Source organism: Stenella coeruleoalba (genome assembly GCF_951394435.1).
Source record: "Stenella coeruleoalba genome assembly, chromosome: 4".
Classification (NCBI taxonomy): Eukaryota; Metazoa; Chordata; class Mammalia; order Artiodactyla; family Delphinidae; genus Stenella; species Stenella coeruleoalba.
Genome location: NC_137149.1, coordinates 140,151,358 through 140,165,615, shown reverse-complemented (window position 1 = coordinate 140,165,615; position 14,258 = coordinate 140,151,358). Strand labels below are relative to the sequence as shown.

The following is a 14,258-nucleotide window of genomic DNA, read 5'->3' as shown; positions in this document are numbered from 1 at the left end:
TCTGGCCATTGACAAGTAGGATCTTATATATCTCAATAGCAACTCAAACCAATAAGGCTTTTTATGGCTTAACCATAGATGCAGGAGGCATCCCAAAAGAGTGTACAAAAGCGGCAGCCATCACAAGCTCCTGAAAATCCACTCCCAAAGTTAGCCTAAGACAGCAAAGACCTTCATTGTCACAAGTGGTAAGAATGGTATAGTGAAAATGGTGTCTCCGGTTTTCCGTGAGAACGTGTGATGCATTCAGTTACATACCCGCTAATCTGTGACACCAGGCAGGTGCTACTAGAATGGGACTTTTCCAGCATTAAAGAGACAATGAAATTTGAGATGTCAAAGGCCCCCTATGGACCGGGACCCCTATGACAAACTCCCCTGGCAGCTGGTGGGGACGATGAGAATGCTGCTGTTGGGCTGTCCACTAGATGCATGCCGACACATGCATCTTCTGACTGGTGGATCCCAAGGAGAATATTCTCACTGGTTACAAGGCCAAGCTTTTAAGGCACAGAATAAAATAGAAGGAAAACCTCTCTAGGCTATGGTTCTCCTCCTTATAACAAATGACAGAAAAGACAGAGATAAAAGCGAACCATTACTATCTCTCTGGGAGGAAAGTGGATCAATATAAAACAAGAGTACTCATAAAAAAAAATCTTTACCAAAGTTGCTATACCCAAGAAACTAATTCACGCAGGTATTTTCTCCCTTTAATCTAAATTTGAAAAGGAAGGGACAAGAAATGCTTACCTTCCTTTCTGAACCAGGCACTATAGAGACAGATCCAGGAGATCTGCCTTTGGTAAGAATTATTACCCTTAGCCAGCTTCTGCCAGTTTTCCAGAATCCCATCTGCAGACTCCAGAGCAAGTATGGCGCCTGAGCAAGCCCCCCATCACGGGTCTCCAAACTATGGTGGTAGAAAAATAATTTTCCCGCTCTCTGTCTAGGTTCTCCCTACTGTAATGAAACACATTAAGAGGAGAAAAACAAAAATGTAATACCACGTATATCTCCTGTATACATTAACTCCCTGAAATGGCCAAGCCAACGCTTTAAATACCATCTCCAGCTAGAGGCAAAAGAAAGGTGTTGGGCAGTGGGGAAGCCAGTTATGGGAGGTTACCAGGAAAAACACAGTAAACAAGGGTAAGGTTGTTAGATTTAAGTCCGTGCCTTCTCCACTGACAAGAGTTTCTAGAGATTTAGTCATCCTCCGCTGCCTGGTACAGAGAGGGAGACACTCTTACAAATGGAGATTGGCCTTATAAACGTAAATATCTCTAACAAAGGGTAACTTTAGTCACTTTTCAGAGCTTCTCCTGTGTCTGCAATTTCTTCAAAATAATTAACTCAGTGTAATTTTCATTCCAAAGAGACATATTTGGAATGTTTGCCTTCACTAGCTTATATCGTCTGCCAATAAAAGAAGTAGTAATCATTTTAGGGAAAAAACATTAAAATATTAGATTATTAGTGTTTCAAAATAAAGATGTAAAGTGTTTTAATAACATAAGTAACTGTAGAGAGGTAAAGAAGAAAAACTTCCATAAATGTTTGGCTTCATACCAAATAGGCAAAGGAATTGGAATTTTCAGAATAATGTGTTACAGAAAGTTTCCTTAAAAAGAGCTACACGTAACATTAATGTCATGCACTATAAAGTAAGAATATCAGAAAATTACACTCTTACGGGATGCCACATTTTTAAGATGGTGGTTAGAATTTTACGTGTATGTAGCTGAATTACTATAGAGAAAATTTGTACCAAAAAGAATGTAATTTGTAATTCAGAGTGCTTAAATAGTCATAGTTCTTTACATATCAGAATTACTTGAGACTTGTCATTACTTTATGAGCTTTGTGCTTATAAGTGGACTTACAGATTTGGATTTACTCCATCAAACTAGAGGAAAATTTGTCTAAGGGTTAGTCTAATACAGAGTAATTTTCACAAAGAAAGATACTCTAAACGGGTTCAGTATTCTCTTGAATTAGAAAAGTATAACCTAAAAATTGATGAATTGTTCTTTTTTTAGCCTAAGACTAGAATTAGAAATAATAGTGCTTTTCAAATTTTAAGATTATAAGATTATATATCATATTGCTCCAAAAATGCTACTTAAAAGTCTTCTTAATTTATGGGAAAGTTGCTACAAACTCTAATTTAGTCTGAAAGGATTAATTTTTCTTCTTTGAGGGAGCATCAGTAATGACTCACTATTGGGACTTTTGTCACTATAAGACAAAAATTACTTGGTGTGAGTGTATATATTACTTTCTACTCTTTTAAAAGTTTTTCCCTCCATTTTGATTTTTATTATGTTAAACATACAAACACTGAATCTATAGTATATCTATAAATATATTACATGTATATAAACATACATGTGTTTACATATTTTGGCATTTAAAATGGATATTATTGTACTGTAATATTAATACATTTTTACTTCATAGTTTAAATGACTATCATTCAATCATATGACCTTTTAAACATTTTTTACTTTTCTCAAGAATTTTCCTTTTAAAGAATGGCATTGTCATATGCTATTACAATTTTGTATCGAGAGAAATTTTGAAAAATCTAACAAAATTGTACATGGTTTTATTCTCCATCTAGCAGTACTATCTCTAGAAATTGACCCAGAACATACACATTCCTAGATACCAAATAGCATTTCTATAAGGTTTTCCTTTATGGGCATTATCTGTAATAGGTAAAGATGAAAACAACACAGAATTTCCACCAATAGGGGACTGTTTAGTACTAATGGCTCATTCACAAAATGGGGGCTGTAGAGCCCCCTCCCCCTGCAAAAAGAGGAAACCTTAATGTTCTGGAATGGAATAATCTCTAGACTATATTAATAAATGAAACAATGAAGGTGTAAAGCCGTTACAATATCAATATCCCCAGAGTGGTTAATAAAGTACCCTATTTTTCAAATTACTGTTGTCTCTACAGACTAGTTAAGGGGAACCATTTATTCTCATTAGTTGAGCTTTAATATTTCCTGGTAATTTCCCCTCCCCTGCTTCGTGTTATACTAGCTAAAAAGGACAGAGAAATATTGGGGCTTTTTGTCCTCACTACATGACAAGTATTAGAGTATTATAAACTTTCATAGTAAGAGAAATGTTAGGATCATATACTTTATGACATTTGTGTCTCTGAACATATTCAATCTATTATAGTATTCCCTTCATTTTTACTGACACTTCTTAAAATATTAAAAGGTGGATCTGTATTAGAGCTTTATTAAAAACACGAATGTCAGGAGTCATAAAATACACGGGAACACAGATTCTAGATTTCTGAAATTTATTTCCTCTGTCTTTTTACATTCATTCAACTAGCATTTGGGAAACAGGTAACCAAACACTGAGTATCTATTAAATGTTTGTTAGCCTTAATGATTCTGAAGGCTTTTTTTTTTAAAAAGAATGTGTTTGGTTGGCAAATATGTATGTGCTTCTGTGTACAACATACAAGTAGAGCCCTGAGTTTCCTTTCATCTCAAGATATTATACTCTTTTTCATTTATACAGTCATTTTTTAAATAAAGGTAAAGAACGGTATTTCAGGCACTGAGATTGTAGCAGTGAAATAGACAGGTTTTCTTTCTTCGTGAACCTCATATTATAGCGGATGAGGACAGAAAATCAATTAGAAATGAAGAAATTGGTAAGAGAATTTCACACAGTGATGAGGGCCATGAGGTAGATAAGCAGAAAGATGAGATTAAGAGATGACGTCAGGTGAAGTAGGAATACTTGTGTCTAGAAAGGACTCATCATGGAAGACCTGAGAATGTTGTTTTTGAGCTGTAACCTGAGTGATGGGTCAGCTGTTCACAAAACTGGAACAAGCCTCTTAACAGGAAAAATCAGATTATGAAGAACAGTCACCTTCCAGTACTGCTTGCTGCTTTAGGACTGACTCACATTAGTTTTGGTCTTGGCTTCCTACTTAAAGTCTCTATACATTCTAATCTATATATCTAATCTATATATGCACCACAGATAAATCTAAAAGAAATAAACACAAACACACAGCTTACACTGTGTTGTATTTCTACTTTAAAACTCTCTCTTAATGGCTCACTAAGGCTTAAAGGATAAAATCCACATTCCTCAAACCAGCGTCATAGCTGCTAAAATTACATCCTTCCCTACTTATGCAATTTTAGCTCTAACTGTTCCCAAACATAAACCTTTTATTCCACTTAAGCTGCTCCAACACAAATTGCTGTTTCTTGTCTCCGTTGTTGTTCAGTGTTTTGGTTCGTTTGTTTTGTTTTTAACTGTTTTATTTAGAATGCTCCTCCCCTATAATGTATCTCTCTCTTTAGGCCCAGCTCCACTCCCATTTGATTTGGCTACTCAAACTGGGAGTGATCTCTCTTTCTATAGAACAATTTCAGCAGTTACTGGTCCTACATAACCTATCCTGTAGTTGTCAGTACTAGGTATTGTTATCAGTTCTATATATTGACATATATAGCTCCTATGTATTGACATAGAACTTACTGTCTTGTAGTATGGCTCGTCTTTTCTATATTCATTTCTATCTCTCCAACCGAATTCTACATGCCTTGGAGGCAGCTGCCATATTCTATACTTCTTGGATCCTATATTTCTTTTTATGCAGGACAAGGAGTTCCTTTTTTTAAAGGTGAAGTATTTTGAAATGTTTTAATTTCCTATCACATAAAACTGCAATAAAGTATAGAGATTTCAAAATAATAAGAATTGCAACAGATTGAAAATTCTTTTGGAGCTTTACAAAAAGGAGATTTACAAAAAGGAGAGCCAGATGGACTTACCTATCAATCATTTAGTTTTTTGGAAATGAAGAATACATAAAAAGTTGAGGAAAACTCATTTTTTTACTCCACTTACAAAACCAGAGAAATAAAATTTTGCTAATTGGTCTTCACTCTTCACCTCGCTTTTGGTAGTAAAGTATTTAATTGGAAGTTGGGAGCCTGGAAACATTACTAATATAAATATTTTTATTAAGTTTTAATAGCAGTTTTACTTAGAAAGTCATAAGTAGAATAGACTTATGTTGGTATGTTGGTCTGTGTTTTTTTAATTTGTGTTTAAACATTTTACATCTTCATATTAAGTAAAATTTCCTTTCATTTTATTAATTTGATGTCATTCATTTGTTTATTTTTGTTTTCTTCTTTTCAAGGCCCTGTGGAATCCTACATGCACTGAAGTTTTATTTAAACCAGTACATATTTCAACCTAGGTTAAATCATTATTTGATAAGAAATGTATCACAAATCTGACATGCTAAATATGAAATCAGTTTTCTATTATTTCATGTGCTAGCTATTTCTCGGAGTATGTAATACAGAAATCTTTCCATTCCAGATATTTCACACTTTTTGCATTTGTACACAATTGCATAAAATATTAATGGATGTAGATTAAGCTAACATATTCCTACCTTATTGTATTTTTAAAACAAAAATAGACTTATTTTTAAATTGTCTCTATATGCAGCTATTCTGAAGTGTAATATTCCACTTGGCAGGACATATTTTTTGTTCAACCTTCTCATCCATGTCATTTGTCTCTCTGGTTATAGTCTGTTTAATTTCACCACATATTCTATGCACATTAAGTACGTTTCAAAACAGTGCTTCTGGTTTCTCCCATCCTAGTGTGACAGGTCTTACCGAAGAACTAAGTTACCTCTGTTTTTCCCTTGCATTGAGATCAGAAGATGAAAACAGTATGTCTTCAAACGAAATAAATCATGAAGAGTCTTATTCTAACTGTAGAAAGCAAAAAAACTTACTTCTATCTCTAAATAAGTGAAGAAAGTTTTTTGGCTATTGACCTCATATTGAGGGAAGTTTGTTGAATGTGTCAAAAAAAAACACCTGTCTCCTGGACTTGGCATCACTGCCTGATTTCTGTGTGTCCTTGTTTATTACCTTTCTGTAATAGGTCACTTTAATTATCAAATGGCTGGGTAGCAACAAGGCACTCTTGAGTGTTGTAGTTTATTGCAAGGATAAGTGACAGAACCCAAAGGATGTCTCAGTGTTGTGGTGCAGGACAACAGAAGAGCCATAAAGCTAAGGAGAGGAAAGCAGGTTTTACTGAATTCCCTATATTTTTTAAACAGGAGATGAAAAAATCATGGTTAATGATGGTAACATTTAGAAATATGCTATAAAATTTCTTAAATTATTTGAATTATTATGTAACATACAATATGCATGATCAAATGTTGGGTTTAAACCATGGTATTAAAATAAAACTGTAAATGTATTTATTTACTTGAAAACATTGTATGTGTCCTTGTTGACTTTGCTGCTTAAAACATCCTTTTATGATTCAACATACAAAAACATTTTTGTTTCTCTAACAGTTTTCTAGAGTTTATTCTTTTATTCTGTTCTTATCTCTTTCTATTTATTGTCTTATTTTAACATTTGAAACCCATAAATGTAGATAATGTAAGAAATTCTATTACCTGTAATAAAGCACTCCTCTGATAAAGATTTTTATCAGCTTGAATGGTCAATATCATTTTGAAGAAGAAGAAAGAATTCAATTAAAGATATTTTGACTAGGATGCAAGGGAAAAAAGAAATGTATTAGCAAGTAGATTAAGTCAATAAAGAAAGGTACTTCTTTCCTCAAAAGCAATGTAGCAAAAATTGTCAATACAGACAAAAAAGCCACCTAACCTGAAAAGCTACCATTTTATGCTTGCTCTTTAACACCAGTAAGACATTTCAGGCTGCTTCCTCAGAAACCCTTTTTTTTTTTCTTTCATGTAATTTTTCTTTTTTAATGGGATTGTGCTGAATATACATCAATGAACATGTTTCTAGGTTAATTTTACTTTCATGGTGAAATATATTCAGACTCTCCAGAAATGTTTATTATGTAGTTTGTCCATTTAACTATTAAAATGTTTTACATTTCTTCAATTACATTAAACGTGAATTAAAAATAGGGATTAATGGCATGGTTAGTTTTTAGAAAAATGTGCAAGAACCATTATAATTAGTGCACTGTATTCCAAGGTGTAACAAAACTGAGGTTGATGATTGCTTCTCAAAGGAGTAGCAAGAAGCATAAAAGTATATCTGACAGCTGCAAATAGTGCAGCATCAGTATTTATTGATGAAAGGAGCATTATGCTATACTATTATGCCTCCATATCTGTCTGAAATACCCTGACAATAATTAACTAAAAATAGGAGATGAACAAGCTTAATTATATTTATTTTCCAAATGAGTGAAGTGGAATTTGAAGAGGTTGAGTGACTTCCTCAAGTTCATGTAACTTTTCTAACAGACATTAAAGTTCTAGATTGTGCTGTAGGTGTTTCAGATCAAAAGTCAGGATTTTGTTTTGTTTTCCTGACTTCAGAATGCTGGTGGACTGCATGATTGCAAAATTCAATACAAATTATACATGGATTACATATGTGAATATATACACACTTGTATATTATACATGCATTATATATTATTAAAGGTTGGGTTTATCTTAAATCTGCATTATAGTCTAGGCTTAATGGTGATGATATAGATTTACTATGTGAATACCTGTCTAAGATGTATAATATATGAGCTAAGGAATTTATTTTATAATATTAAGAATTATTTTTTCAAATATAAAGAAGTGCTTAGAAGGAAAACCAGGAACAGTTTTGCTAGATGTTTTGACAGTTATTAACATATATTTTATTTATATCTTGAATCATTTTGAAAGTTTAATTTTTCATTCCCTGAAATGTATGCATGTTAAATGTTCTTATTTACAGTATTTTAAAATATAAGTCACTTATCATTTTTGGTTAGATTTATGACATATAGCTGTGTTTTAAATGATTTTTTAATGAAGACTCTAAAGTAAGTATATGTTACTATGCACATGTGATTTTTATTATGGAACACAAAAACTTCCTTGCTAAAGTTTTCAAAATTGCTATTTTTCATAGTTACCTAAATTTGATATTGTTTTAAATATTTGTTTATTTAGAAAACAAAATGTACTTTTCCATATTTAACTTGCTGCTAGAGGCAGGAAAGTCCAAATTTAATAACAGGATGCTTTTCATGATTTTGTGTTTTGTGCCCACATGTTCACACAGGACTCTCTAAATGCAGTTCTATCATATCTTAATTTCTTACATCTAATCACTCTTTCTAAAAGAAATCTTTGTCTTGGTGCTTTTTGGGGCAACAGTAATTGCCATTATGATATGCTGGCACGTTTAAAGAAAAAGCTAATACTAATATATATTTTCAAACACATCAGTTTCATTTGATGTATGTACTTGACACAAGCCCACATGTCAATGATTGACATACATATCCTCCATTGAAAAGAACTGTTACTCTTGATATTAATAAGCATTAAGAACTGTTAGAATTTCCCATGCCTTCCAAGTGATGTCTGTTGGATATCTAAATTTGCATAATACATTTATACCATTAATTACAATGGAGTAGAGTAGGATAGGCTGTAAAATGGAGAAAAAATGAGAGGTTAGCACTTTTCTTACTTTATTTTTTACTACAAACCAAACGTCTTGAGTATATATTCATTGGGTGTTCTTTTAACTCTATTTTGTGAAAGCTTTTCTCTTCTCCTCTTTGAATGCTGTATATTGATATACATATAGGAGGTTGATGAACAGGAGGATCAAATGATAATAAAATATTTTCTGGTAAATGTTCCTAATACCTGAAAACTATTTGTTGCATCCTTAATTTATACACATCATGGTCAGATTGTATACACATACACATATATGAAATAAGGAAACCCTTATTTTAAATTATCTTCTTACCAATTTCCTTTCTTAAAGAGGAGGAAATTTGATGAAGTAGCATATGAGTATTCCTAGGAAAGAAAGGGAAAGAGCAATGACAAATATAAATGCAGAACGGATTCTGATGAAGAAAAACAACAAAGCAAGGGTAAAATGATTGTTGAATACTTCCCCTTAAGATTTAGTTTAGATTTTCTTTTAAGCTTCCAATTTTAAAAATATATATAAGACTTAAAAGATGAAAGAAGTTTCCCCTCAGCTATAAAGTAGAAGAACCAGTAGCTTAAACTTTGATAAATAGTCTGGAAGCCTTGTGTATTAATACATGTTGAATATAATGACCAGGGAGAGTGAATAAATGTCATGCCTTTTTACTCAGGCTCTTCATGGAAGATTTCTTCTTCATAAAGTTGGCAAGATTCTTGACCTGGAAAGAGATTTATGTGTATCTTTTTTTCCACTAAGAATACCAGAGTAAACTTGAAAGAACAAGTAACTTCGTTTGGCAGTAAATATGCTACACGGATTTTAATTTTCTCTGCATCATGGTTTATATATGTTTTAAGAAGTTACTGTGTTAATGTAGATTCAGGGTTTAATTTATATTACTAGTACAATTTTTATACAACTTTATGATTTTTTGGAGATCTTTATCATCATACTGCCATTTTGGTTGTAGCCACATGAATTTGAAGAATAGGATCCTGAAAATTAATGAGTAATCTCTGAAAACCTAACTTTTCTGTTTTAGTAACGCAAATACAACATAAGTAAAAAATTATATATGCATAAACCCATACTCTATATTGTTTTTCTAATGCTTTTTATCATAGTGTAACCTTTAGAAGCCCCCCAAAAAACTTTAAATTAGTTTGATTTTTAAAAGTGAAAAGCATCTTGTAGTAGAATGTGATGTATACATTGGAAATTTATTGCTAGTTTTTAATGAAAAAGAATATGCAATATCTGGTGAGCGAGCACAAAAGATCAGATGATCAAATAAGACTCATACAAATCATAGATCTTAGCCAATATCAAGCTTATACTAATCATTTCAAAGGTACTGGCCATCACGCTCCAGTGAAAGAGGAAAGAGGTCTGCCAGGTTGGGGACAGCTCTCCCAGTTCTTTTATCCCACTTTGGAATCCACTCTCTGATTCAAGCTAAGAAATCAGATTTCCAAGTGAGATTTTATGGGGTTACCTCACACAGCTGGAGAAATGTTTCATTGATGAAGTATCTTCATTTTATATCCCAACAATATGAATTCTTCAGGGAGCCATGTTCATAAAGATTCTAAGTTTATTTACTCAAATCAATCCTTAACCAGGGGCATACTGTTATAATTTCCATTGATAAGTACCCTCCTTCCAGCAGCTATTACTAGTTTATTTTCCTGGAGATCTAGTTTTTATGTTGGCAAGGTTAGAAGAGGTTACCTCCCTTCTTTTACTTCCCCTGGAGAAAAGCCAGTTGCTTTAACTCCCCCTTCTCACCTGCTCCATTTCCACAGTTCATTCTGAAAGTGATATTATATTGGAGTGGAATGAAGCCCAGTGTCCTAGATTTTTCATTTCTCTTTAATTGAAAGGAGAAGAACTTATAGAAAGTTTATCTGACCAAAATTGCACTTGTTTTGGGTTTCTCTTCTTTGTTTTCAATGTTTCAAAACATTTTGAGGCAAGTGTTAGGAGATTGCTTTTCCTGAAGGATATGTTTCCCTTTATTTTTCACTTAAGGCAAGCTTTCGTGAATTGCAGTTTTTGAAAGTCAAGAAATTTGTGATTCAATTGGGGGAAAAAATTAAAATTCCTTAAAATAAAGTTTCTGTTAATTGATGTATGCTGTAATATACCACATAAGAGACGGTCAGCTTATTTAAATTTATATGTCATATTTAAAGTTATAAATACTTGTTTTAGTCTTTGCTTCCATTTGCTATTTATACAAAATTACTCCTGTTGGGACGATAATCCATTCAACTAATTGGAATAGAGTAAATTCTTCATTTTCTTCTTTCAGTTATGCTATATACCTCATTATGTATTTTATTGAATATAAAATGTCTAGTTTTAAGATATTTGAGATGTGGGTTTATTTATGTAAAATCTGTTGTTTTGTATTTTCATCCATTTGGTGTATATAAAAAGTACGCTAGAAAAATTCCCATAAGAGAAAACACATATAAGAAAAACTGAATCCAATATCTGCAGCCTGATTTATCTGTTCTGTTGCTGTTTCACAAACAGACTGTTTTGTTTCTACCAAGTCTTAGTGCCTTTACTCACATCAGTCCCCTAACCTATAGAGCTGTTTCTTTTCTCTCAACTTGTTCACATGAAGAGGAAACCGAGTTCCATATTCCCAGGATTCTCCAGGCATAATTAAATTCTACTCTAAATCATTCTGCCGTTTAATTATGGCTACCACTTTTTTATTTTGCTATGTGTCAAGTGCTGTTTTAAAGGCTTTACATGTTTTAAGTATTAATTCTTCACAAAAGCCTATGAGGGAGCTACTGTTACGTGACACCATATTGCAAGCAAGAAAGCTGAAATACAGAGAAGTTAAGAAATTTGCACCAAATTACTTTCTAGAAAGTTAGTAGGCTGTGTTTAAGCATAGGCCCTCTGGATCTAGAGCCTGCATTTTTTAAAAATTTTTTTTATTATTATTATTTTTTAACTTTTTAATTGAAGTATAGCTGATTTACAATGTTACCTTAGTTTGAAGTGTAAACCATACTGATTCAGTGCTTTACAGAATAACTCCATTTAAAATTACTGCCAAATATTGGCTGTATTCCCTGTCCTGTACAATATATCCTTGTAGCTTACAAGCTATACGTAGTAGTTTGTAGCTTTTAATCCCTTACCCTTAGCTTGCACCTTCCCCTTCCCTCTCCCCACTGGTAACCACTAGTTTGTTCTCTGTATCTGTAAGTGTTTCTTTTTTGTTATATTCACTTGTTGGTTTTTTTTTAAGATTCCACATGTAAGTGATATCATATGGTATTTGTCTTTCTCTGTCTGACTTATTTCAGTGACATACACCCTCCAGTTTCGTCCATGTTGTTGCAAATGATAAAATTTCATTTTTATAGCTGAGTAATATTCCATTGTGTGTATATATATATATATATATGTATCACATATTCTTTATTGATTCATCTGCTGATGGACACTTAGGTTGCTTCCATATCTTGGCTATTGTAAATAACGCTTCTGTGAACTTTGGGGTGTTTGCATCTTTTTGAATAGTGTTTTCATTTTCTTTGGATATATACCCAGGTGTGGAATTGCTGTAAAATATGGTAGTTCTATTTTTAGTTTCTTGAGGAACCTCTGTACATCCATGTTGGCTGCACTAATTTACATTCCCACCCACAGTGTACTAGGGTTCCCTTTTCTCCACATCTCACCAACATTTGTTGTTTGTGTGTTTTTTTGATGATGCCATTCTAGCTGGTATGAGGTGATAGCTCATTGTGGTTTTCATTTGCATTTCTCTGATGATTAGTAATGTTGAGCATTTTTCATTTTCATTGCCTATTGGTCATCTGTATGTCTTCTCTGTAAAAATGTCTATTCAGGTCTTCTTCCTATTTTTATGCAGTTTTGTTTGTTTGTTTTTTGGTATTAAGTTGTATGAATAGCTTATGTATTTTTCATGTTAATCCCTTGTTGGTCATCATTTGCAAGTATTTTCTCCCATTCAGTAGGTTGTCTTTCTATTTTGTCCATGGTTTCCTTTGCTATGCAAAACATTTTTAAGTTTAATTAGGCCCATTTGTGGGTTTTTTGGGGTTTTTGTTTTGTTTTGTTTTTTTTGGTATACGGGCCTCTCACTGTTGTGGCCTCTCCCATTGCGGAGCACAGGCTCCGGATGCACAGGCTCAGCAACCATGGCTCACGGGCCCAGCCACTCTGCGGCATGTGGGATCTTCCTGGACCGGGGCACGAACCCGTGTCCCATGCATTGGCAGGCAGACTCTCAACCACTGCACCACCAGGGAAGCCCCATTTGTGTATTTTTGCTTTTGTTTTCTTTAGGAGACAGATCCAAGAAGATATTGCTGTGATTTATATCAGAGTGTTCTGCCTATGTTTTCTTTTAGGATTTTTATGATTTCTGGTTCATAGTTAGGTCTTTAATCCATTTTCAGTTTTTTTGTATATGGTATGAGAAAATGTTCTAATTTCGTTCTTTTACATGCAGCTGCCCAGTTTTCCCAGCATCACTTATTAGCAAGACTGTCTTTTCTCCATTGTGTACTTTTGCCTTCTTTGCTGTAGACTAATTGACTGTAGGTGTGTGGGTTTATATCTGGGCTCTGTATTCTGTTCCATGGATCTATATGTCTGTTTCTTTGCCACTACTATACTGTTTTGATTTCTGTAGCTCTGTAGTATAGTATGAAGTCCATGAGCATGATGCCTCCAGCTTTGTTCTTTTTTGTCAAGATTGCTTTTGTAGTTCGGGGTTATTTGTGGTTTCATATAAATTTTAGTATTATTTGTTCTAGTCCTGTGAAAAATGTCATGAATATTTTGATAGAGATTGCACTAATTCTGTATCTTGCTTTGGGTAGTATGGCTGTTTTAATAATAATAATCCTTCTAATTCATGAACATGGGATATATTTCCATTTCTTTACTTCAGTTTCCTTCATCAATGTTTTAAGATTTACAGAGTATAGGTCCTTCACCTCCTTGGTTAAATTTATTCCTAGGTATTTTGTTCTTTTTGATGCAATTTTAAGCACGATTGTTCTCTTGCTTTTTCTTTCTGATAGTTCATTATTAGTGTATAGAAAAGCAACAGATTTCTGTATATTAATCATATCCTGCAACTTTACTGAATTCATTTATTCTAATAGTTTTTCAGTGGAGACATTAGGGTTTTAGAAAACCCTAACGACATCATACAGTATGAGGCCATCTACAATTAGTGATAATTTTACTTCTTACCTTATAATTTGGTTGCCTCTTATTTATTTATTTATGTTTTTTCCTTGTCTGATTGCTGTGGCTGGGACTTTCAATATTATGTAAGTGAAAGTGACAGGAGTGGGCATTTTTGTTTTGTTCCTGATTTTAAAGGAAAAGCTTTGCTTTTCCCCATTAAGTATGATGTTAGCTGTGGGTTTGTCATATATGGCTTTTTTTATGTTGAGATATGTTCTCTCTGTACCAAATTTGATAAGAGTTTTTATCATGAATACATGTTTAATGTTATCAATTTTTTTATGAATCTATTGCAATGATCTTGTGATTTTTATTCTTCCTTTTTTAATGTAGTGTGTCACATTGATTGATTTTTGGATATTGAACTATCCTTGCATTCCTAGGGTAAATCCCACTTGATCATGGTGCATGATCCTTTTTATATATTGTTGAATTCAGTTTGCTAACAATTTTTTGAGGATTTTT

The 14,258-nt window shown here is 33.1% G+C and overlaps 1 protein-coding gene across 7 annotated transcripts in view; it reads left to right on the top strand.

The window, feature by feature from the left end:
- CCSER1 (coiled-coil serine rich protein 1) overlaps positions 1 to 14,258 on the top strand; it is a 1,247,878-nt gene that overhangs the window by 687,914 nt on the left and 545,706 nt on the right. For 2 of the 7 annotated variants that reach the window (XM_079919700.1, XM_079919698.1), the window contains one exon: positions 5,207 to 6,151. The exons of the other annotated variants lie outside the window; for them this stretch is intronic. In XM_079919700.1, coding sequence (XP_079775826.1) covers positions 5,207 to 5,266 — 60 coding nt within the window. In that variant the 3' untranslated portion in view covers positions 5,267 to 6,151. Of the gene's footprint in view, positions 1 to 5,206; positions 6,152 to 14,258 lie in introns of those variants that run through there. 7 annotated transcript variants of the gene reach the window in all.